Source organism: Dermacentor andersoni, chromosome 10, assembly GCF_023375885.2.
Source record: "Dermacentor andersoni chromosome 10, qqDerAnde1_hic_scaffold, whole genome shotgun sequence".
In the NCBI taxonomy this organism is placed as follows: domain Eukaryota; kingdom Metazoa; phylum Arthropoda; class Arachnida; order Ixodida; family Ixodidae; genus Dermacentor; species Dermacentor andersoni.
This window is the reverse complement of record NC_092823.1, coordinates 7722512-7749327: the sequence shown is the minus strand read 5'-3', so window position 1 is coordinate 7749327 and position 26816 is coordinate 7722512. Positions and strand designations below refer to the sequence as shown.

Sequence of the window (26816 nt, the reverse complement as noted above, 5' to 3'; positions counted from 1 at the left end):
ACATCTATATAACGTCCTTTCACCGTAAAAAAAGAGGACTTTTGGCAGCACCATGAACGTTATTTTCACGTAAACAAGAGCAATCTCAACCTCTATTGGAGGTGTTGTACCTCCAACTGATACATCTAATGTGTACTTCCAGGCAATGTTCGTGGTTTGTGGAGTATAAGGAACTGAGCAAATGAATGCGCTCTGAAAACCTGATTCCCCGAGAGCATGAACACAAGACAAAAAGCAACGACTCGATCGTTAGCAACACGACAAATTGAAGACGATCGCGAATGCAGCGTGGCTTCGGGCGTGGTGCAGGCCGCAAGTGGCGTCGCGGCCGTCGAAGGTGGTCATGCGCCCCCACGCACCACTGAAACGCGCACCGGTCAGCCCTGCGTAAGTGGACGCAGGACACGTCAGGGCCACGCCACCGAAAGGTGAGCACAATAGGGGCGATATAACGTAGAGCTATTTCAAACGTTTCTATTCTAATTCTGCAGTCAGCCCTCCACAATTGGTGAAACATTTTTCGGGAAATCCCCACTTGCCTGTCTGTCACGCGACGTCACGAAAAGCGCGATAGCTCCCCATCTGCTATAGCGTGTGCACGCTGATTATGCATCATTAAACCGAATAGAAATAATAGTTATTCCTGATTCTACGCCTTATTTTCGCCATTAGCCGTCTGCCATTGGACAAAAGCTTTCGGGCTGCGCCTGTCTGTCCATTCGCCTCTCTGTCATGCGAGGTGACGAAACCGCGGAAACTCACCACGTTAAAGTTAGGTGTACGCGTTAGAGATGCATCAATACGCCGAACAAAACAAGACCGCCCAGTTCCACAGTGAATACCCACCGATAGCTCAGGCACTCGCTACTCGCACGTGCTGGCGAGCACGAATTTCGTATGATAAATGTATAAGGGGCTCCAGCAAGTACACACGCGAGCACAAGTGAAAGGAACGGACAGGACAACGCTATCCTGTCAGTTTCTTTTACTTGGGCTCGTGTCTGTACTTGCTGGAACCCCTTATACGTTCACGATGCACCAACTGGCCCAGAAAACCACGCTGCTAAATCGCATGATAAATCTTTTTGCGTGGGAGAAAAACGATATCGAGCCCTTTCGGCACGTATACGACATCGTTCTGCCAACTCTCCTTCGCTGAGGACCCGTTATAGCGGCATTCTAAACTTCCGTTGCACGCCGCCCTGATTTGTTTAAATAAGGGGAAGCGGACCAATCGCCGACGCCGCCATCCCCTCTTCGTCTGGTTATCAACTTTCACTGCGCTGGTTGAACCCCATCGAAACCCCCTCCACTTGAGCGTGCTCCTCGCCTCTTGTCAGCCAATTAGGTAAGCAAAACCACTCAGTTTGGTAATGCTATTCGTTTTGATAGCGAAAGCGAACAAAGGTGACGTCCTATGAACCAGCAGAGTGTTTGATTGGGCTGTTGAGGCAACGCTACGGGCCACCGTGCGATGCTTGCGTCGGCGGTCACGCCAATGTGACGTCAGAGGACTGGAATAAAAAGATATTGGAATAGTTTTACGTCATAGGGATATAGGTCAGCAAAATAAACGGGACTCAGACTACTACTCAGCGATATTCTACTCAGCTGGACACAATCGGACTCACATTTATGAAAATTATACCTAGCCACTTTCACTAGAACTCACTCGGACTCAAAACGCTCAAGCTTGTCCTCAACAGCCCCCTTGCCCCCCATCACTCGGGCTCAGACGGCCTCACACAGGCTCAGACTCGCGGGTAGGTCAAAGTCTGAGTGAGCCAACCCATAAGTGAGTTTGCGGACCTATGGGTGAGCGCGTTGAGATGAACGAGAGCGCATGTGCGACCTCAAAGAAACCAGTTCTTTATCTGGTAATGCAATTGACGGCTTGCTAACTGAGTCACCTTCGGCAATTGTGGCTGCTTCAATGATAACTCTGGTGCATTCATTAGAATGCCTGGCTAAGATAGTGGTTTCTTCAAACTGCACCATACTTATGACCAGAATGCACCAAACTTATCATCGATGAAGCAGCGATTGCCAAAGGTGACTCAGTTAGTAAGCCGTCAATTGCATTAACAGATAAAAAACTGGTTTTTCTGAGGTCGCACATGCGCTCTCGTTCATCTTAGGCGGCGGTCACGGTTCCTTTGGATTTTGTATGCATACTATGTCGATTTGATGCTTTGTGGGGGGCGCTTTTGTCTTGGTGTCTCAGTATATATGCGTGTCACTCAAAATAAAAATCAGTTGGAAGTCAGCGCTTGTCTTCGTCGTTCGTTTGGTCCCTTATCCCTTTATGCGCTGTCAGTGATGTTTGAAACTATGGAATACCAACTAGCCCGTACCCAAAGCTTGCTTCAGTATAATAAGAGACAGAAGCGACATAAGTAGCTTACTCAAATCGTATGGGAAGAAACGCAGCCAGAATGACGGCGGAAGGGCCGATTGGTCAACGCTTAGCCAGCTTTCAGTGACAAGGTGGTGCTGCGGCAGGCGACCCCAGAAAGCTGGCTGGTAAAGCCGCGTCATCGTTTTGTAGCGCTACCGAACGGAGCTGAGGAGCGAAGCACTTCATTCCATTCCCATACCATTCTGCAAACTGGAGATCCCGTAATTCCCCTCCTCTGAATTGTCAGAGTTGGACCATCCCCACTCCTGGAGTGGTGGTTCTGGTGCATTCAATCCTTCAATTCCGGTAACTGAAACACTTTTTCTATTAGCGCTTACTAATTGCGCTTGCATACATAGCGACCAATTTGTTGGAATTCAGTCGCGGAGAGCCCACGACGTCGCGGCGGTCGCTGAGCGACCGAATTCGCCGTGTCGCTGACTGAAAATCGCACCATGTGAAACAGCCTTGAGCCGTCTGCTCATCCCTTTGAAGTTACGCCGCGAGCGGCCGTGCAAAGCACGCACTTGGCAGCATAGAGTTACTATACTGACTCCAGAGGACAAGCTACCCATAGGGCCCATGCATTGTAATCTGGAACCGCAAGAGCGCCGCCATGTTGCTACGCGCCGAGGTTGCCAGCTCCTGAGACGCTTGCTAGACTTGGTGACAGTAGTCAGTTTTAATCCGGCAACCGTAGCAGCGTAGCAGCATGACGTCTCGCTTGTAGTGTCGCGATGTGTGCGTGCAGCCGTGTGTTTGGGCTTTATAAGTTGGTTCTTTATTCTATGTTGGGGGACGGTGTGGGTGTGGTCCATGTTCGCCGTACAGGTGGCAGTTATGCAACCGAGGGATGATCCTGTTGAAGTTTCCGGCGGTATGCGTTTTTCAGCGGTCCCGCCTGTTGCAGGAGTGTTACTCGACGAGGTTACGAGCTCGAAGCTGTGGTCAGATTCCTCATTGGCGTTCCGTGATTCTCTTCGCACGGGCGCGGTATGTTGCAAAAGCCGCTTTCGCGATCTTTCGTCGCAACGATAGATCGGTTTTTTTTTTTATTATTGTAAGTACTGATCCAGCTGTAGGGCACATGTAACCGCCAAACGGAAGTGTCAGGAGAGCGCCTGAGATTATAATAAAGCAGGCGGCGCAGGAACTCCAGGGCACCCAAGGGACAGGGGGGGGGGGGGGCGATCAAAGCTCGAAGCAGAACGGTACGTAGGTGGGGGCCGCCGAGGCAGGTGTGTGCCAGGGAGTGTTCGCACGGACAGGTCCCCTGGCACGCGCAGCAGTGCCTCGCAAGGTCGAGATACTTTAAAGGCACCTGCGCCCATGATCTGCGCCCATGCCTCGGTGCAGTCAGCACGATTAACGAGAATAATATGGAGGGCATCCGGAGCAGTCGCGAATGCGTCATAGCAAATGTAGCTCGCGTCACTTGGCGTGTGTAGTAATATCAGAGTTGGTTGTATGAACTTTATGCATAATGCGCTTTGTTACGGTACCTTAACGGAATGGGTCTACAGGACGGTGTTGGTACATTTTTTTCGTACCGCCCTAATCCTATTATACCCCCCACTACAAACACACACACATACCCCACCCCCTTTTTTTTATGTATACATGCAATTGCTTGCCATGACGGATCGTAGCCTCCTTTATTTTTGAAAAATAGAGGAGGCTATGGACGGATTGACCAGTTCAAGTTGTCAACTTGTCAGTAACTGTCATAGGAATCACTGTAATAAACACAATTCCACGATCGGATTGTTTACTATCATTTTTTGTTGTAACACTGAGGACTACATAGAACTATATTTTGTATATGTGAGAGATGTATGTGCATATCACGAGCTTAGGCCAATGTGCGATACACAGACAAAGCAGCTGCTACAACATGAACTCCATTGAGGGCCACACAACACATACGTAATTAAAGGTGCAAAATATAGGGGGAAGCTTAAAAATACGCTCTGTAGCACTGCAAAGTATAACATATATTTTATGTGTACAATAAATGTTAAAAAAAAACAATACATCAATGTCCCATTTGCCTTCAAGTTTATTATCAAGTTCAAGTTTACTGAAGTTTATTATGAGCATATGTACAACAGGAATCTACTGACACACCCGCAGTCAAGGTGGCTGTTCGAGGTGTGCTGGCTGCCTCAGTGTAAGAAAAAGAAATTGGGTGAATGTCGACACCAGCGGCACTGCTTCTTGCCTCTGACCTGCACGTGCCTCCGCAGCATCTTTGTGCACAAGTGTGCTGGCGTGGCGAGGCGTAGGAGTCATCCAAGAGAAAGAGTATTGTTTACATGGAGAAGTGGCTGTTCACATTGCCTGTCGCTTTCCCTCAAATGCTTCCTTGACGAATAGGGTGACACACCCGCAGTCAAGGTGGCTGTTCGGGGTGTGCTGGCTGCCTAAACGAAAGAAAAAGAAAGAAATTAGATTAATGTCGATACCACAGATATTGCTTCTTGCAAGCCTGCATTTGTCTCCACGGCCTCTTGGCTTGCGAAGTCTGTATGAGGGAGCTGCTGTGGCTAGGCGTAGGCATTGTCTAAACAAAAAGAAAAGGCCATTCAAATGGGAAATTAGGGAAATAAATGCAGTTGTTATGTCTGCTTCTTGCACTCTTCTTGCCTAAATGTTTTCAAACATAGTGCAGGTATTTTACCTGCAGGTATTGCTGCGAGATCCTTAGTATGGCTGCGTGCAGCATTGTAAAACTTGGTGGAGGCATTTGAAGTGGTAGCCAAAAATATAAAGAATCATCCTTGTCTGCATGAATGCTTTCGATTCCTAAATGCCGTGGTAACTATCACTATTAGTGCAAGGCCCCCCACATCTATGCGGCAGGTGCCACAGCTCCAAACTGAATTTTTCCTTTAGTGTTTCACAAGGCGTCTGATATGTCCACATTAGATGTGATGTGTTTGTTTTTATTTATCCCAGTGTGGAGAGAGCATCATTAAATTGTTTTTGTTATTTTTGCGTGTCTTGTTTTTTGCTTTATTTCTGAATTTATCAAGCAGCAGTCTCATGATGCTAAAGTGACTTATGTAATGGCAATCAGCTTTTGTTTTGCAGAAGAACAACGTATTTCCTGTCCCATTGTTTGACATCCCCTCATTCGCATAATTTTGCAGAGTATTCTACCTATATTGACTTGCTTGATCTCCACTAAAGAGTCTTGCATTTTCAAATACGACTCTTTCCTTAAAATCATTCGACACTTCTCATAATTTCTGTACCTTGGGCTTCTGATACTCTGTATTCACCACTTTTGCTTGTTTCTGACTAGAAATGTCTTCTTTAATTTAGAGCTTAAATTTTACCTTTGGAACACACGGAAGGGCTTGCCATTGCATATCTGCATAAAAGGGAAACATGTTTCATTAAACATTTGCAAAATCCAATTGAAGATTGATGAATGCAGCTTGCAGTGTGATATGACTGAATGAGCCATAAAAGTAACTCATCTCACTTGGTAAATTAAAGCACATATTAGTGTGATGTACAAGATACGTTACACTAACGTGGTGGGTTCTCTAGCTTATACAGCAAAACAATTCGTGCACGAGAAAAAAATTATTTTTGCATACCCCTTGTACACACTGATTTAAGGAAAATGAGCTGGAGCTGTCCACATGATCTACTTATTTTACCTGCGAGTATGGTCAAGAAAAATGTGTCCCAGGTGCTTAGTGGTATTTGAGATTATGTCAGTATTGCATATGTGCCTTTTGTCTAAAATAATTGAATTTTGAGAATGCTCGCAGCGATCTAATGTGCATATCTGCAGTTTATGGATACATGTAAAAGACTCGGCATCAAGTTCAAGTTAACGGTCCCACAAGCCCGGAGTCGATTATGCAAATAGATTCGCTGACAAATTTGTGACCAGAGAAGATATTCCACATGAAATGGCATGCAAGGAAGTGTTGAAAATATTGCACAGTTAATAACACGCCTACGCTATTAATATGTGGGCTGATGCATTCGTTATGCAAAACAGAGGTGAGGCGTGCAGACGGGACACAAGAGTAGAGTATTTAAAGCAAACAACACGAGCGCCGCCCACTTCTCTACTCTTGTGTCCTGTCTGCACGCCTCACCTCTGTTTTGCATAATGAATCCTCACCAACTAGCTCAGCTTTCTGCCGTTCTAAGTTTCGATGCACTCGATTTCGTCCGCATTAGGCACTCGCCTCTTGATTACTTCGCGGGACAGAAATAATCGGTATCAGGCTGTTTTTCTGCTGTGGCCTTTGTAGAAGCATGATTGTTCAAAGTGCAACAATTAAACAGATTCTTTGAGTTGCTTGTGGCTTCGCCAGTACAATTCCGGTGCGCTGGTCCGCCTGTTCAGCAATTTCCTACTGAAGGGAAACCTGCAAATAAAAACACCGCTCCGCATGTTGAAATATGCTCTACTGTGACGCTTCTCAAACGATTGTGATGCACCACAAGAGCTGCCTACTCGCGTGATATTCTCAACAAGGAGATACATTCGTTTACTTACATGTGAAGGTATATGCCAGAGCACTTCGGGGCTTCGGTGGCACATAAGGCACGAGTGTGCCATAGCGTCCGATGTCGGCACACGATCACATGTCAAACCTAACTTTACGAAACTACTACGCTTCCAGATTCGAACCGAAATTCGCGTCATCCTTTATTGCATGAATGCGTACATCGTGATTTACATAAGTCACGGACTTAGCGATCGCTTTCTGTAAACTTAATATTAACGCACCACCTTCATAAAGCCATCAGGTAAGCGTTTTTAGATGACAAAGCATAAGGTGACCTGTACTTCTTTTCAGCTTTTTCAATAGTAGTAATTGCGCTGGCCACATTGATCAGGGCAACAGGGCGGCGCCCTAGAGGTTCACTTATCCGGCCCAGCTTTTCCTCTTGAGTTGTTCTATAACTCTATGCTTGGCAGAGTCGAAGCTGCTCCTCCTCCCTACCGCGCTACCTCTTCGCTTTCGTCGCGGCGAGCTACACCGCTGGAAAAGCTGGCGCGCCGTCGCCGTGACGTGACATGACGGACCACGTGGACACAGCGGCCGCGTCGGCTGCTTCGGAAGCGCCGAAAAGAGCTGAAAACGAATGTTTTCTGGAACGAAAGCTGGAACGAAAGTTCCAGCTGCGCTGCAGTTCTGATTAAGTGGTGAGGCTTTACCGTCTGGGCTCTCTGCTTGACAACATTTGAAAGTACTATATTTGGTAGTGGCTGCCTTTGGAGCCGTGCAGCATGGTAGGCTACTGCTCGGTGCCGCAGTGCCGGACGTACGCAACGGAGCCCGGTGTCAGCCTTATTCACACGCAGCCGCAGGGCAAGGAGCTGCGTGAACCTTGGCTGGCGAAACTTAGAACCGGCAGACAGCGATCGGCTACAACTCGGTTATGCAGCAAGCTCAGACGCGAGAAAGATTTCTACTACGGCGCCGGGACTGCGCTATGCTCGGCGAGGAGCAGAAAACGCGCACTGAGACGCTCACCGGCGCCCGCTGCCCGGCTGATGTCATGACGGTTTGGTCTATGAACTTCTTGATGCTAGACACTGGCAAGTGCACTGGAACGGAAAGGGAGCGGTAAGACGCACATTAAGAAAAGGCATGGCATATGGTCATGTTTGTGTTATGAATTATAGTACTTAATTGGATTACGAAAAAGAAGAAGGGGGAAATCGCAGGCTGAGAAGACCGATAAACATGCAGTGGAAGGCAACTTGAGAAATAATATTGAAATGTCCAAGAATTTATAAGACATAAAAAGATTGAATCGTCGCAACGGCACATCACAGTTGCCGTAGGCGTCGAAGTCTCTATACAAAATTATTTTTGAACAGTTCTTATAGCGTCCACACAACAATGATTGCTAGTGTGCTGTCAAATGCTCATATGCTGCGGCCTAAGGCTCACGGCACGGTGCGGAAACGCGCTCACAGCGAAAGCCAAACATTGTGCGCGGACATGCATGCAGACGCGCAGTCGGTCGCTGCGAACCCGTGCGATCGCTGCCTTGAGGCTTCATTCTGTTATGCCCGATTTGGTTATACAGACAGCCCACTATAAGAACATATTCCACGTAGTTGGCTCTCCACGTAGTTTTACTCGTAGTTTGCCTACCTTTCACGCAAGAAGCCGGTTCGGGAGACTCCATCGCGGCGACCGCGTGCAGTGGCGTTCACTGTACGTATTCGGTAAAGAGATAGCGTCTGTAAATTATTCTGCGCTTTCAGTTTACCTAAGACTATTATATCTACTGTCAAAAACTTCCCTCGTTTTGAGACTACCTACATAACTGTCCAGGAGGGCTGCCACGCGGCGTGTCTACTGAGCTCCGTGAGCGAAACCCACGGGGAGCGCGCCACGTGATCCCTCGTACTACGCGAGACAGGTGCTTCCGACAGATGGCGACTCCATAACCCGTCGCCCACAATATGGCGCGCGAGATTTAGCCGCCATCTTCGGCTTCCCTTTCATGCTTTCCCTCGCACATACAGCATACTACGCGCGGCGACGGTGTTAGCAACCTTGGACTTTATGGGTAACATCACGGCAACGGCGACGGGAAAATGCGCCTGGAGTGTCTACGTAATTGTTATCGCAATGAAAAAGAACTTTTGAAGTCTTAATTAACAGTGTAGCAAATAATGTTGCGCACGTTTTTCGCACAAACACATTTTGTGACCTCTGATTTTTCCAGGCCGTAGTTGCCTGTAATTTCTGTAGTCATTAATCATTCGAGTAGGGCAAAGCCCACTGCAACGTAATTTTACAACGTTTCCCTCGTAATGGGTGAGCGATCTTATTTGAAGGAAAATCAGGCAATCAAAATTAACATGGCGGTCATCAAGGAGAATGCAGCTGTGACAGTATATTAGCTCCGAGCCGTAGGAATCGCTCAAGCCAGGTGCTTTTTTGTTTCACATTTAGTGGTAGACAAACGGACACAATTTTCCGACACGTTTAGCTTACCTCCTGTCATCGCGCCTTCTGAATGTTCAACAGTGCGTGGAAAGGTATGGAACGCTTTACAAATCACCGTAGACTCGCGCAAGGTGCAAGCTTTTGTGACCTGGCCACCTGTAGCACGGTTTCTTTTACCCTCCGCCAAGCACGCTATTGCTGAAACGAATACTTCTTGGCAACTCTTTGACTTGATGTTAGATGCTATAGTGTTCACCAAAACAAAGGAGTGCCATTTAAGACTTAGTTCCTTAACAAAACGTTAAGGAGTTAATTCTAACTAAAGGTTGCTGTCATTAAATGTACTTCAACATTATAACGAAGAGTTTCAGCTAACATCACAAGTGTAGAATGTGCACAATACCACGTTTATAACTGCCACCGCAGAGGTATTTACTTCTAGGTAGATAGTGAAAGAGCCGCATTGAGTAAAAATTGAGTAATGTAATGAACTGGCCAAGTATTACTTAGTCCAAAAGGATAGACAGTTGAGCGAGTTGGTACGGTAACATGATTTTGGCTTCTAGCGCGAAGTGAAACACGGACACAGAAAGGAGCAGACAGGACGAGCGCTAACTCTCAACTAAATTTTTATTAAAACGAAGAACATATATATGGGTGATGGCAAAAAGCGTAGCAAAAGAAGATGACAAGGTAAAAGCATCAGTTTAACATATCAGGGAGTATCGAAGTCAAAGAACAAAAATTACTTCAGTTTAGTACACGTATTGCGAAGGTACTGAAATTCGCAATCTAACAGAGACAAAGAAGCATGACTGACGCAAGTGTCTCCTAACCTTTTTATGTGGAATGCCTCGATAATTTCCCGCGTGGTTTGGCATCTGTGTCTAGAAAGAATTTGCGTGTCTTCAAAGAAAGGTTTGCAACCACAATCGAAACAATGTGCCGCTAAATGTGATGCATTGGGGTTGTTTAGTGAATGTTTGTGTTCTTTTAGTCTAATGTTAATGCACCTGCCACTCTGTCCAATGTAAGCTTTCCCACACTCGAGTGGAATCTGATAAACTATACCCGTGTTGCAAGGCACTAGAGGGGACACATGTTTAACTCCGCAATCATCTTTTCTTTTTTTGCCTTCCTGTTCAAGTCTCCTATTTATCAAAGGGCACATGTTAGACAACTTGCGTGGGGCCGATAAAACGGTACTGACGTCATACCTATTGGACACATTCCTTAAACCATGAGATAATCTATGTATGTAGGGTACTACAGCAAACTTTGTTTCTTTTTTCTGTTTTTCTTGTTTCTTACCGGGGCTTTTTACCCATTTTACAACTTTTTCGCAGGTTAGTGATAATAGATGCACTGGATAGCTAGCCTTTCCAAGCCTTTCTATCTGTTGTGAAAAACTTTGTTGCATATTGTGCGGACATGACTTAGTAATGGCGGACCTAAGAGTTGAATAAGCTATCCCCTGTTTAACAAGTTTAGAATGGCAAGAAGAGGCATTCCACATAAAAAGATTAGGAGACACTTGCGTCAGTCATGCTTCGTTGTCTCTGTTAGATTGCGAATTTCAGTACCTTCGCAATACGTGTACTAATCTGAAGTAATTTTTGTTCTTTGACTTCGATACCCCCTGATATGTTAAACTGATGCTTTTACCTTGTCATCTTCTTTTGCTACGGTTTTTGCCATCACCCATATATATGTTCTTCGTTTTAATAAAAATTTAGTTGAGAGTTAGCGCTCGTCCTGTCTGCTCCTTTCTGTGTCCGTGTTTCACTTCGCGCTAGAAGCCAAAATCATATTACTTAATCTACTGGCAAATTTACCGGTTTTATAGTCCCTTCTAAGATCAAGATTTAGCCGTCCGGGACTATGCGTCTATTGAATTCCAACTCCCTTCCGGGATCTCAGACTTCCATACCCACTGCGTCTGCAAGACTGGTGCCATCATTCTATTTCCATTGAATTCCGATTGTTTAAAAATGTGCAATGATTACGGAATCATTCCAACTCCGCAGTTACCGCTCTGCAATTCTGCTGTCGACTACTGCAGCTTCGCTTTCCACAATAAAACTGCAACCTGATTCACGCCCGCAGCAGGGTTGTTGTTGTTCAGTCGTATTTGTCTTACCTAATAAATCCATATAAACTGCTCGTCTTTATATAATGTATAATTGATGACTGTATTTACAATTTTAATGCATGAAAGAGAGAGAGAGGAAAGGCAAAGAGGTTAACCAGAGGCGAGTTTCCGGTTCGCTACCGTCCACTGTGGTGGGGGATATGGGGTGTGGAGACAACGAAGAGTGAGAGGAGAAAAGTAAATGAACAAAAAAAAACAAGAAGAAAGAAAGAAAACAGGTAACAAATAGAAAGAAAACAGGTAACAGAAAAGGCACGACGGTCGCGCACCATCGTGCGCGCCTTGTCTCGAAAGGGATCTGCAGGCGGCTCGTGCCTTCGTGCACTCATATTTAACACAGCGCCAAAAAAACACGGACAAGGGAGGACACAGGATGAGCGCTGACTGCCAACAACACCTTTATTGTCCTCCCTTGTCCGTGTTTTTTTTTTGGCACTGTTTTAAATATGAATGATCCCTACCAACTAGCTCGCACCCAAACCCTTCTGAGCCTTCGCACACGCTGTGTTCTCGCCGCTCTTGCGTTGAAGCGGTAGACTGCACGAAGGTCACTTCGCTCGCTGCAGCTGCCACGTTTGCTCGCACCGGCGTTTTGATAGCCAGTGTCCGTGCTCATGGAGTGTTATGTGTTAATGTTTGTGCGCGCTCACACCATGCTTGTTAATTAGAAAATGAATGTTTCGAAGTTTATGCGACCGGTAATACTACTATCATTATTTCGTACAGCGGTTTCCTGATTTGCTATCGCAATCGTTGCTTCACCTTTGGGGCGAAACTGCTACTTCTTTAGGGCAAGTTTCATGGCGCATATCTTTCAACTGGCGTCATTTTGGAAATTCATTCCAAGTGGGTACGCCTTCTAAACTCACCGGCTACAATTCGTAAATAGCCGCATGAGCCGTAAAGAATTTAATGCAAAATATATTTAGGGGATTTTTTTTAATTAATTGAATATGTGTCTCGATTTATTGTGCACGTAATGCCCACCTCTCTGAATAATACAGCTCAAGGTCTACAATTATGTTATCTGCAATAGGCCATCTTGAAAAATTCTGTGAACGTTAAAAATGATCACCAAATGTATCAAGCGTTGTCGAAAAAAGAAGCAGTTGGCAAAGAAAATTCTTGCGAGCAAGTTCATCTTCGAGTCCGCTTTCCAGAAAAACATTCTCAAGCCACGCATACTCCTCCCCTTCATAGCCACACTCAGTTACCTCATTGCACGGCACCATGCAACGTGCGCGGTTTGAAGCTGACAGCCATAAGGCATAGAGAAATTTTCGGCACAACTGTACCGGCGCAATCGGTGTTCTTTCGTAGTCCCACTTACCGATTTCCTGTTACCCATAATAAAAAATTATGCCACTACATTGTTGCGCGCTTTTTATCGCAGCGCTGTCCAATCAGCTTTCAACGAATGACGCCTGCATGCATACGTAGCAAATGGTAGCAAGCAGGTGGACCAGCTTGTTTTCATCGACTTTCGTTGCCATATTATCGCCTGCGCTGAGCGGTGCTGCGTAGGGCTGCAGAAAAAACAGCACCTATAGCTCTCCGCTATCTCTCTATGACAGCGCTTATCGCCTGCCGCCTTGGTGTCGCCCTGTCCATGGAGCAAATTTGATGTGGCTGCATGTGTGGCGAGTGCTTGATGTCGAGACCGGTGGCTCCATTGCCCGGTTGGGCATGTTTCATTCTCTTTGAGCTCTGCGGTCCATGCCTGCTGTAGTAAAGTGTTACCTGCATACCGGGTGTTTCAACGAATTCTTTAAGTTACGCTTTAAAATAGGCCATTGGAGATAAAGAGACAATTCCTTCGTATTTATATAGTGTCCCGCGTGGCTGACGGGTGCGATGGGCTGATTGGCGTAACAAGACAGAAACTGCCGGAGCAGAACGTTCTTTGTCTCAGAACAGAAACGCACCGGAGAAAACTTTCGCAACAGGATGAGGCGTGCTCATGCCCCAGTAAAAATCCGGAGAGAACTCATCACGTCCTAAAGCAATGCGGAGGTACTTCCCCAGGGAGACCTGTAGGAAATGTCGACTTTCCAAAAGCACCTGGATTTAAAGCCAATAGAAAGCATTAACCGGTCAGCAGTCAAGATAAGAAAGAAACGTTGATAGTATGGGTGAGGAGAAAAGTTGCAGTTTCTCCCGAAAGGCGAAGCACCGATTCCGATAGGAATTTACTAGATAGCTATACGAATTCGTAAGGATAACGGTTTTATCAGCCGTATAAACTTCCGGAAATTCGCGTACTAACTAGGTTACCCATGATATTATGTTCAAGTGCCAGTGAACGAGGACGTAGAAAGAAAGAGACACACAGATACAGCGCTGTCTCTGCGTGTATGTTTCTTTCTACGTCCTCGTTCAGTCGCGCTTAGAGATTCTATCATGGATTCAAACCAACTTGCCCGCCAGCGTGTTTACATAAATTAACAAACACGCTGTCATGCGCGCAGAGGTAAACGTGAACACATCTCGCTCGATGAGCGCGGAAAGTCAATGTCAAAATGCTGGAGTGAGGAATCGCGGCAGCAGCAGCGATCGAATTGACTTTCGTGCCATCTCTCGCTTCGACGCGAACGAAACTTCTAAAGAACTGCACATACGAAGCTACCGGCGCTACGTGCACTATGCAATCACTGCAGATCACGTTGAAGATGAGGCCCCCACGGCCGCGGCCGTAAGCGACAGCCGCGGGAGAAGGACGCGCGTTCGCCGGCTCGCTCTCGCTCGCACATGTACACCATACGGCGCGCGGCGAGGATTTTGTCGCCCTTGTACTTTATGCGGAACCTCACGGCGACGCTGACGCCGACGGTAGAAATGCGCATGGAGTAGCCATATGATTGCAATAAAAGCGGAGCAGAAATTGACAGGACCCGATTCATTACAGGCATAAGTGACCGCACGAGGCAGATACACAGGTATTAAGGAATAGAGGAAACTACGATCACCTAATTACCTACTGCATAATCGATTCATATTAGAGCAGACAGTTTTAGCCTTGTGCTATCCTTACTGCAAAACGTGATGCTCTAGTCCCCCTGCGCAGGCGTCACCTCTGTGTCGTACCACGGCAGACATGCCCAAAGATAAACCGTTTAGCATACAGTTATCGCGTACCGTCCTGGAGCGTATTCATAAATTAAAGATGAAGGAATAAAGCAGGCTTTAGGGCATTATGCATCACCCATGCTAATGCTGTGGCGCCTCCTGTGCAAGTAATACCATTTTTCCGGTTTGGTGGCACTGAAGTTCGCTCTATCTCCACGACGTTGATCAAGTCTCTTCTAGGTGATAATCGGCGATGATGAAGCAGGAGGCAGGTTAGAGGTAACAAACTTGGAGATATATTGCAGGAAAAATATTTACAGAGTCAAATGTAGAGTTTCCCGAAGGACATTAATGATAAACACAGCAGTAAACAGCGCCTCACTCTTCTACTTTTCCTAAGTTGGAACGTAGGACAACTGTCCCTACATACGGCCAACTGAGTCTCACCGTGATTACGGCCCAAGCTAGCGTTGGATCGTACGGGGTCTTACTGGTCTACAAGTTTACTGACTACAACCTAGACTCAAAGAAATGGGTTCCACACACCATTTAAATACATTTCAGTAAACAAAGAAAAGGGGGGGAGGTGGAAATTGCTGGCACGCCTCTACGTTCTCTTAGTCAATGAGGTTACAAGAGAATTTAAGCCCCAGCCTACTGGGTTCTGCCTAATCTTTTGAGCAGAGCTGCTCATCAGGCACTCTTTCCCATCATGGCTCTCTCACTGCTATTCGTATGCTGTTGGCGATTCCTCGGTGCATGGATGCCTCTAATTTCTGTCGTCGCGTTTCAGCAGAATTTGTGCGCAGGCTCACTCTCACGGATTACCAGAAGTGGCACTCGCACCGGCAATTCACAAGCGCTTCGTCAAACGCGCATTTTTGTCGAATTCTACGCTGTCACCATGCTGGCTATGAGCTCTTGACTGCTGGGTTGTTCTCCCTATGGGGAGTTCTTGGAACCATCTTCGCGTCACTCGTAGACCGCGTGAAATGTCTTGGCCATTGTGGGTCCTTTGTCGTAGGCACTTAGACCTGACAAGAGGGCGTGCGAAATCATCGCCCCCCCCCCCCCCCCCGCACACACACACTTTAGTGATGGTGTCAACGTTCCCACATTCGTTGGTAGGGAACAGTAGGTACTTACCCCTGCATTCGAGTGCTTCATGTACAGTGAATTACCGTGCAGAGAGAGAGCCGAGAAAGTCCTAGTATGCTAGTCCTAGTAAACGCACACATGCTACCTAAAGGTAGCAAGGTTGTGAGATCGTTCTCCACCTGCGGCAAGTTGTCTTTTCATCGGCTTTCATGTCCATTAATTTAACTTTTCTTTATTTCATTTATTAAGCACAAGTAATCTCCCCTATGTTCGCCTTGGTGTCAGTGTTTGTTGGCTTCTTAGGATATATATCTATATATATATATATCTATATGTATTTCAGGGGAAGAGGTACTGATACAGCGGACGTACCTCCAAAAGGGGTACTGAGAATATACTTTATTTATATGAAGGTCCCGTACCTCTAAATTCCAGAAAACAACACGGTTAAGTTTCGAAGTGCTGTGAATAATTTAATATAATATCTTATCTACAGTCAGTGTGCTTTAGAGGGTTGCCTTGGAGTCCCAGAAAACTGTCGATTGTGGCGGTGGCCCCTGACTAATAAATGCAAGTGCAGGAAGTTTAGTGCCCATCGATGTGGTCACGCAAGATGTCGTCAACTTGGTTTCTACAGAGCTGAATTGCGACAGCAGCCACAGAGCTATCGAACTTCGCCCGACCATCTGCGGAGACATGTTGCCGGGTTCTGTGCACATTATAAAGTAATTCCAATGTTGCATGATGTCTTCTTTTTGCATTCCTTAGTGAGAGACTGGTTCACTGTACATGTTTCAACTGAGTCCAGTGGCCACGCAAGAGGCGCTCAGGCACAGCAATGGTCGGCCTGTATCGCCAGGCGAAACTCGAGAGCTGCTACACCACCAGCATGATCCTATGATGTTTAGAAGTGGCGTTGCAGCTTTCTTCTTGTACCCGGATTAGTCAGTTGTACTTGAGGCCGCTGCAGGAACCACAATGGTAGTGTAGCAGGCGCGAAATCTCTTGGCAAGCAGGCCTGATATGTCGCAGCGGATTTGGTGAACGTTCTAAAATGCTTCATTGCTGGCAAACAAGTAAGACGTGAGAGGAGCCGTGCCAGGTGCCGAATGTGGTTTCTCAGTGCACCCAGCAACAGTATACAGTGCATTAGGATAGCATATGACAATGACTACTGTCGCGATCGAGGCTCCACTTCCTTACAGGCCACGAGAGGCTTTCAGAGCTTGCACACCCTGAAACATGTGGACATTTATCACGTGAATATTTTCTACTAAAGGCACCCTGCGCTGCAGGACGCCCTAAAACAATGTGTTGCTTAATTGTTGCACTGACTGTACTGAAGCGCCATAGGATTGCCGAGAAAGGCCAGAAGGTCGGCCTAGTGCTTTTTTCAAATATGAAGGCGCTAAACAAGTTTCTATCAATGATGACGACAAAATCTGGTGCGTTATTGTGTTTGGTACAATTTAACCATTAATCCACAAAGTGTGCGTCATCACTTGCGGTTAAAAGCAACGAGTGAACATTTTTTCAAGCGAGAGCTCCAGTCTTCACCTTAGGTATATCGACAATAGAATTATTGTAGTGCAATTGTGAACAATAAATTTTGTATGTTCAAGGGTGAGGGACATGGGAAAAAACACCATCTGTAATGGTGTTAAAAGTTGTAGAATGCCTTCGCACGGCAAGAAGTTCAGTGTGGCGACAGCGGATAACACTAACAGCTTCAGAAATGTGTTCATTCAGCTGCGTTCTGCGTGGTGTGTGAACAAGAGCGAAATACTTTCTTTCATGGTTTGAAATGTACGGAGGCACCTGTGCGCTAACACGCGTCACTTTTCTCGCCTCCCCGCGGAGACACTGCGCTGTCAGTAGAAAGGCATTTCGCAGCCTCCTCAAGTTTCTAAGGTTGATCTGTTCAGCGTGTGGTGATACATCGTAGCATGCACTTACCAAAGCCGCATTGATTGATAAACTCAATCAATCCCTTGATGTAGTAGAAATGCTCAATACAATAGAGGTATTATATCTTTGCTTCATGTGTCTTTTGTTCATCCTTGCTTGTTGATATCTCTTTGCGGTGTCACTGATACGCCTTCTAATCATGCGACGTTTAACATTGCGGCGCGTTGAACCCAACACGCATTAAATTCATACACTCGGGTGTAGGAATTACCGGCATGCCTTTGAGAGGTTATGTACGCCTTTATCTAAGAGCAGTATTGATGCGAAGCGTTCTTTGCCTCATTCTAGTCACTTTGAGGTAGGCAGGCTGGTAGGTTTCAAAACTCATCAATAAAAGGAAATGCCGGGTCGACGGAGCGATCGAACCTCTGGCTATAGCAGGTTCGTCATTTAATCATTGGGCCACGACTGCTCGCATTCTTCTTTCGTGCCAAAGCTCTATGAAGCTTTTGGCGCGTGCGTCACTTGCAAGCTTCTCTCCTCCTCTGCTCGTGACAGCGAGCGCTTTGACACACCGTGTGAAACAGCCTGTCGAACAGCCTCGCAGTTGCATCCTCGTAGCAGCTAACGCTACATAGAAACGGTGCGACCATGTACTGCCTTCATGATCGGCCTCGGTCGGCCAGGTTCTTAACGCTTATTGGCTGGAGCACAAATGCCGCTGCAGTTTGAACGCACACCACATGGAATAGACAGATGCACGTGCGTCGGTATAACACATAGTTGCACAAGACATCGCAATTCGTGTTTCTGCGGAAGCGAGCAATCCGCATATCGTACAGTCGTGTCGAACAGCCGGAGTAGAAGTCAGGCCGTTGCGATCTTACGATGGTTGTCACCATCGCAAATGCCACTGTTGTCTTACGCCACACGCACAGCTGTTCGCTTCGCACAAACACATTGGTCCACCTGGTTTGCGAATCTCCTAACGTCGTTGGATAGCCAGCTGCTTGCAAAACGCTTCGCATAACATTTATTCCCACAGTGCGCGGGATCTGCATAATTATTCTCCATCCCCGCTTTAACGCTTCGAGCTCTCCAGTCAAATTTACATACTCGCTCAGAGGTAGAGGTGGTTGGTGTGTGCTGCACAATGCACGTTGATTTATTGCACCATGAAATGTTGTGAATCAATAAAAATACGCTGGCTGCCAATAAATTGTAATTGCGTCGACGATAGCATTGTTGAAGGTTCTCGGTGTAGAAAAAACGGGTTCCCGAAATTGTGCTACAGCGATATGTTCCCAGAGTCTTCAGGTTGAGACAAGATTTTAATAGAGCAACAGAAACCTGAGCTAGTTGGTAAGAATTCATTTTGCAAAAAAGAGGTGAGGCGTGCAGACAGGACACAAGAGCAGAGAAGTGGACAACACGAACGCCGACTATCAACTGAAGGGAGCACTGAGGCGAAAAAAAGGAAGAAGACACAAAACTCATCTGCGCAAGCTCAGGAATTCAACTCTTTATTGCAAAAATATTTTAATACTTGATTTACGATGGGAAACATTGCTCTCTAATTGCACTGTCTAGCTGCTTATCGTTCTGTGTTCTTTTATCTTTTTCCGCGCCACACACGGGCTCACTCAAAGTGGCGACCTCCTGTGCGTAAGAGGCTACAGAAGCCGACAATTCTGCAGTCTGGCAAGGACGGCTTTGAAGTTCAGAGTATGACGGAAGCCCGTCTGGTCGGGATGATGCATACTTAAAAGGAAGAGGTCTGGACACCGACCAAAAATGGCTTAAAATAGTTACGCACACGGGCCGCTACCTAAACTACACATCGGTGCACCCTGCTTCGCAAAAGAGGCTCTCTTCTTCGTCGAGCAAAACACGTGTGCACAACAGCGGAAGACCGCATGGCGGACAATGCACTTGTGCGGAGGGAATTAATGGCTTGTGGATACAATATGACGATATTGCTGGCAGTATGAATGGCAATATGATTGAGTTCTTGCCTGATTTTGCAGAACGGTCACCTTTTTTCTTCCGTGCTAGTAATGTTTCTACGGTTTCACGTTCCTGCTCCTTTGTTTTTAGTTTGTCATACCTTCTTATATTAAGAACCTTTCGAGATATCTCTGTAGGCGCCGCTCGTTCCTCGCTGAGTAGACCATAAATATGGTCGCTTAGCGCAAACAGGGAAGGACGGGAGTGAACAAAGGGAGCGCCAACTTTCGACCGTTTATTGTATACCATCCAATATACAGACGCAAGCGAATGCACAACATACAAAACAGCTTGAATCACGCAACACTCGAATCACAGCCGGCTATCAAAAACCTTCTTTCTGCATGAAAAAGTGAAACCGATGTGTCGCTGGTACAGGATGATCCTCGCTTTTTAATGTGAAAAGCCTCTAACGATTCACGTGTCGTAGTGTCCCTGCTTCTTCCAAGAATCCGTACCTTGTCTAGTCGTGGCTAACACGGATGTGAATTTCAGTGCTTAGGCAAATGTGCTCCGCCTTCACATTTGAGCGGCAGCTCATGTTCCCGCGCACGCTCATTTACGCATCGCCCAGTGAGGCCGACATATGTCTTACCGTAAGACAGCGGAACCTCGTACACGACTGCGGTAGCACATCTTGTGACGGCTTGGCATGGATTTTAAAACAGCCACGTTTCTTGCTGCCATCAGGAAGTGTGCGCGGAAACAGTTGGGCGAGCTTGCGTGGCGCAGAGAATACGACTGGCACCCCATGTCTGTGTGAAATCTTAAGTTGTGGGCTACGCGGTGCATATAAGGTAGGACCTCTGGCCTCACCGTCCTCTGCGCTTGCTAGGCCCTTCTCCTGTGTTCGTCGCTCTTGAATTTCTGGAGAAGCGACTCGGCAACGGCAGTAATGAGCGCGCAGGGAGTCGATCCCGACTCCTCCGGCTGCCACCCCTCCAGAAGGCATAAACATAAACAAACGAAAACACAATGAAATGCCCTAACGGGAGGGGGGATATTAATTTTGTGCAAACTTGAGGCTGAGGTTGAAGTTTATTTTCCTTTAAAGATGAAAGAGGGAACTGTGACAAAAGGCGGTAAGCCTGACGAGGTCACAGTTCCCAAAACAGTCGACACAGCAGTGAGCAACACAAAAATAAATATTAACATAGTGTGATAGTGAACAAAATACATTGCATCAAACGACAGTATTACCAGTCCATAACCAGTTCTCGACGCGTTGTAACCTTGCTTTTTGCGGGCTGCTTTTTCCAATAAACTGTGGGTTGTCTTCGCGGACATGTTTGCCTCAGCATTGCTTAGTTTCCTCATCGAAGGCATAGCGAGTGTCTCGACTCCGGCAGGTTTAATGGCTTCAGGTAGCATACGAGTGTTCGTTGGTGAGCTGGCTGCTCCTGAAGCTCAAGTACAGTAGGTGACTCCATCAGTCAGAGGAACGCTTCGCACCAACCTCTATGGCTTCGAGTGGCGCTGGCTAACAACCCTTGGGTTGCATCTTGTACACACACTACGTAAATACCGAACAATGCGAACGGAGGAACAGCAGCCACCATAGCCCAGTTGGTAAGGCAACGCACGTATAATGAGGGGGTTGTGGCTGCGGCTCCAATCGGTGGCAAGTTGTTCCTTGGTATGGTATGGTAAAACTTTAATGAAGTCCTGCAGGTCGTAAGTCTTCACGAAGCGGGCCGCTCCCACGTGGGAACCGGAAGGCCGAGCCTCTCGGCCGCATCGTGGGCCTGCTGGACAGCCCAGAGTTGGTCAGCCAGAAGAGGGCTGCGGAGAACCGCCTCCCATCTGGCCGAGCTGTTAGCGATGATAGAGCGTGACCGGGCACACCGCCAGAGCATGTGGTCTAACGTGGATATTTCTCCACAACCGTGGCAGGTAGCATTGGTGTAAATATCCGGATAGATTTTATGTAAAAGCGATGGATTGGGATAGGTATTCGTTTGTAGTAGACGGAGCGTTAATGCTTGAGCTCTATTGAGGCGCGGATGAGGAACAAAGTAAGTTCTACGGCTGAGATAGTAGTGTTTAGTAATCTCGTTGTAGGTGGAGGGCGTGTCCCTGTTCTCTGGGAAGTCCATTTTCATTTGTCTTTAGCTTATCATTTAAACGGTTCGATTAGAACTACAAATAATATCTCTGTTTTGTTTGGTCACCCAAACGACTTCATATGGTTGTGTTTAATTCAGTTTGAAAGTTGTTTTTCGCCATGATATGATAGCCTTTATTAGTTCAGGTCCATGCGGTCTTCCTTTCTGTCCGAAGTGCTGTGCTGACGAAACTACACCGCACCATTTCTTCTGGCGGTGCATACTGGCGGCCTTTGGAGATCTTCGCCGCTGCACGAGAGTTTCACTTCGGCTAGCGCAGAATCGCGTTAGGAGCTTGTTCGCGAGCTTACGTTGGCCCAATGGTATTAGGCAGACTTTAAGAACCAGAGCCTTTCTCACCTGGATCGTGGTCTGAAGCTCCGCTTTCCGCTTGGTTTATAACGGCGGGAGGTAACTCTATTCCGTCCCCTATGGTTTGTAGTAGCTGGCCACAAGTCCAGATATCCAAGTTTGCCGGTGTAACGAGCCGATAGCGCACCTTCTGCGTGATTGCGTCGTTTCAATGCACAAAAAAAAGTATTCAGCACCACGCTCGACAAGATTGACAACCGTTCCCTTAGGGAAGCCAGAATTCTCGGACCCTCGACCAACCAGACTGCACAGACTAAACCCTTCACTGCAACACAGACCTCCGCCTGGACTGCACCGACGCGAAGCATCTCTTCTGTGTCAGTTGAGGCTGGGTGTTCCCTTCACGAAATCTTATTCACCCCTAATTGGAATGGCTGATATCCGTACATGTGATCTTTGCTGATGCGAGGAGAACATTGACCACTTGCTGTGCCACTGTCCTCAATTTCAAGCACAAAGGCAATCTTTGTAGAGCGCATAGAGGAAGCTAGATGATCGTCCTCTGAGTGAACAGACGGTACTAGAGCACCGTCCCCACCAATGATGGCCTCAGAAGGCAGTGAAGGCACTTTTGTGCTTTCTGAGAACGTCTTGGTTCTACGAGCGGCTTTGATTCAAGCATTGTCCGTGCACGTCTCTATACTCTCTTTCCCCCTTCTCTCTTCCCCTGCGTATTGTAGCCGACCGGGCTCATGAAGGGTTAACATCCCTGCCTCCCTTATCTCTCTCTCTCTTGGACCCCGGTCCCAGCCGACGCCGGCACGAAATGTTTTAAAAGCGCTAGTGGGCTTTCGAGAGGGAACTTGACTCACTGAAAAACTGTATAATGCGTGAACTGATGCGTTCCCATTTTTCTTTCTCTTTTTAATCTTCCCTCGTTGTCTCATCATTTATTCCCCTTGCCTCACGTCCCACTGTGCAGAATAGCCAACCAGACACTTAATCTGGTTAACCTCCCTGCTTTTCACCTCTTCTTTTTCCCCTTCCTTTCCTTGTCTTTCTCCAGCAGTCCCGTGCACTCTAATAATCAACAAATGTGCGTCTGTATACCGAATATTTATTCTGTGAATTTCTATTGTTACTGCTAGAGTACTCGCTTGATAGAAAGTCTTCATAATGACACATCTAACTTTTAAATATTGGCAGCTGCACTCAAAGAGCGAATCAGCGACAATGATAGCAATGTTAAGCGATGCGCTCGAGCTCGTTGATCGGTGTCCCTAACGTTACGCTAGGCGACATGCTGGCGCGCCGAAGCAGTAACACTGCCCCGATGACTCGAAGCGCCGGGAGCCTCGATGCGCACGCCTAAACGTCGTGTGAGCGCGTTTGTTTCTGAAGGCCGCCTACGCTGGCGCAGCGGTGCCTCGACAGCACCGCGGCGCTGGAGGCGTCGTCAGGGGCGCATCGGCAGTGCACGAAATACATTCGACGTGTCACCGTTCGTAGCCTGCGTGGAAGCTACCGCATGCTCAGTCACCTGCATTTTTTTATTTGTTTTTGTGGCGCTTGCCTCGTGTACACATTAGTGTGTGGTACGCACTTACGACTACAGCTACAAAACAGGAACACTATACTCGGGGCCAACTTTCTGCGCCAACGAAGGGAAAGCCAGCAGTCCCGTGCAGCAGTCCCCCTGTTATTTTTATTATTTATCAATGACATGCCGCATGACATTACAGTTCCCATCAGACTCTTCGCAGATGATTGCGTATTATATAACCGTATCGAATCACCTGCCGATCAGACGGATTTAAATTAAAATTTGCAAAAGGTAAAAAACTGGTGTGACAGCTGGCAAATGGTTCTGAACTCTGACAAAACGGTTTACATGTCTATCACTAGAAAACCAAGTATTATTGATTACAATTATTCCATTGAAGGTGTCGCGTTAAAAAGAGTGTCAACATTTAAATACTTGGGTTTAAAGCTTACCTCGGATTTGCGTTGGAATGAACACGTTGATTATGTATTTACCAAGGCCCAGAAAGCCTTGTGGTCGCTTAGAAGAAATCTGTATAATGCTACCCCTGAAGTAAAATGCCTGGCATATAAAACTTTGATTCGACCGGTTATGGAGTATGCAAAAATTGTGTGGGACCCATACACTTCATCTAATCAGTCTAAGCTGGATAAAATTCAGCGGCTTGCTGCACGGTTTATTTTTAACAAATATCGTCGTTCCCACTCTCCTACCCAGTTATGTGAACTTGCTGAACTTCCTTCACTAGAGTCTAGAACCGAGTATGACCGTTTGAAGTTTCTTTTTCTTATTATTCATGGCCATGTTAAAATTGATAAAGATGACTATTTTCACTTCTCTCCTAGTAACTATTTTCGTCATCGCCACAGTATGTATATCGCTCCTCCAATTACTCGCAATGATTGTTTTAAATACAGCTTCTTTCCGAGAGCAATAAAACAATGGAACATATTATCAGACTCAATAGTAAGGACGTCATCTTTACGCGATTTTCTTGAAAATGTCAAAAGCCCATGTGTACGCATACCATAACTTGGCCTAATGGTTATACCGTACACCTGGGTGTTGTATTACATGCTGTATTTGCCATGGTGCTACTATCAGTGCATTCCCCAAAATGTACTTTTTCTTTGTATTTTTCTTTATCGTGTAAATATATTTTTGCTTGTATTGTGACCTACCACTCGTGTAATAGCCCAAAGTTGGGCTGACAGTATCAATAAATGAAATGTAAATGAAATGAAGGAATCAAAGCATGCAACAAGTGCGCTCCAGAAAATGAATTCCAAGTTGTCATTCCCATTAGTAAGATGAGTAAGAAAATATAAAACATCTTGTTTACGAGTCCAAATAGGGCGAAATACATTACTTAGTGGTAAACTAGACCTAATCCTTTTTTGCATTTTTCGTTCGCGCTCGGGCAAATTCAAAACCATCGCACGGGAAAGCTGGACTGGTCGAGTATCTTCTCCATGAAACCAAAAGCGCTGTCAAACGCTGCAGGACTACTTGGCGCTGTAACACATGTGAACAAGCTCATTGCCACAGTAGGTTGTCAGCGAGTATAGCGCTTATGCGCGCAGAGCTCGTGTCCGCCGCGGAAAGGCTGTCCTCGTTGTTCCAGCGGAGCACACCGCGCATCTCTGAGGCCCCAACCTTGCACCATCGACCGTGACAGTGCGACGACGACGGTGGCGCTGATGGCGCACACGCTCCTTGAGCGCCATTAAAACTTCTTTCTGGGCGAGTTGGTGCATACTTGATAAAAAATTGTTACAGCGCAATCACATCCAACCACAAGTATTGTGTCCCGTCCTTCATACTCGTGGTTGCATGTGATTGCGCTGTAACAATTTTTATGTCCTTGAGCGCCCTTGCTGTCGGAATGAAATTCACTCTGCCGGTGACGATTCCTTCCTTAAGGTACCAGTGCTCCAACGCCTTGTCCGGTGTGATGGGCTCTAGCGGAACTCGTGCTGTGTTTACTAATGTGGATGAGAAACCGCGATGCCTTTTATCCGCGCTGCTGAAACCTGGACTGAGCAGTTCTCCGAGCGAAATTCAGGGACACTGGGAAACGGCGCTAATTTGGTTATCTCCGCGCGTTCGAACGAGGTCACGGCTCGGACAGCCTCGTCGAGGTGCGCACCTGCGCGCGTGTACCGGCCGCGCCTCTCCCCCACCTCCCGTTGTCGGCGCCCGATAAGGCACGCTCGCAGAGGCCGCAATTGCGGAGGGGGGGCATTGTTCTTTGAAACCGCATCGCCGACTGACGAACGATGCGGCGGCTGACTTCTCCCGCCGGCGTCCTCGTAGTGGCCGCTGCTCTGCTGGCCGCCGCCCAGGCACGCAAGCAGGCGTCATGCCCGCAGGCAGCGTTCCTCATGCCCTGCCGATGCATCGAAGCCAGCATCGGACTGCGGATCCTGTGCAGCGGCATACGTAGCACGCATCACCTGGAAGTGCCGTTCAGCTATTTGCGTGCGTACGATCTAAACGCGCTGACGCTCCAGCACGTCAATTTCTCCATAACTGTGGACCTCTTCAAAGGCCTCAACGTGGTGACGATTAAAATCTTGCATTCCACATTCCGGGTCTCTCCCATGCAAGGCCACAACGACGCCACCATCGTTTTCGGAAGCATGCTGCAAGGCCTCGACGTTCGCCACACGGACCTCGACTTGGGCGATGCTCACTTGGGTGCGACGGACAGTCTTAGGCACGTCATGGTCGACACCAGCACCATCGAAGTGCTGCGGAGAAACTGGTTTCACGGATTGACGCGGCTCAAGAGCTTCTCCATTGAGAACACGCGAATAGAACGCGTCGAAGACGAGGCTCTTTCGGGACTGGACAGTGTGGAAGAGATCAAGCTTCCTTCGAATCGACTGCAGAAAGTGCGCCGGACGTACTTTCCGCAACTGGCCTCCAATCTGCGTCATCTAGATCTCAGGTAACGTGGACTAAGCTCCTCACAATCGCTGCAACGCGAGGTCACGAGCGTGTGGTGCGGTATGAAATACAGTGCACTTTATGTGCGACAGCATGCTCACGACGCGTATAGTCCCGATACTGAAGTATGCAGAAGTGATCTCGATTAGACGATGAGGACAACAGGATAGCGGCGGGATAGCTATTATTTTGCGGGAGCGCGCGCCGTACATTAGGATACCTCTATGTATTTGATTCTGCGTCAGAGAATTTATTAGGCTTTTTGTCATTCGAGTGGCCTTCGTGAGCTATATCGCCATGAGACTCTCCTTACCATATTATATATTAT

At 47.1% G+C, this 26816-nt stretch overlaps 1 protein-coding gene across 3 annotated transcripts in view; it reads left to right on the top strand.

Moving 5' to 3' along the window:
• The window catches only part of LOC126519732 (CD180 antigen-like), a 331658-nt gene that overhangs the window by 53176 nt on the left and 251666 nt on the right, over window positions 1-26816 (top strand). For 2 of the 3 annotated variants that reach the window (XM_072285001.1, XM_072285002.1), the window contains exon 1: window positions 25806-26489. The exons of the other annotated variant lie outside the window; for it this stretch is intronic. In XM_072285001.1, the coding sequence (XP_072141102.1) occupies window positions 25816-26489 (674 nt within the window). In that variant the 5' untranslated portion in view covers window positions 25806-25815. Of the gene's footprint in view, window positions 1-25805; window positions 26490-26816 lie in introns of those variants that run through there. 3 annotated transcript variants of the gene reach the window in all.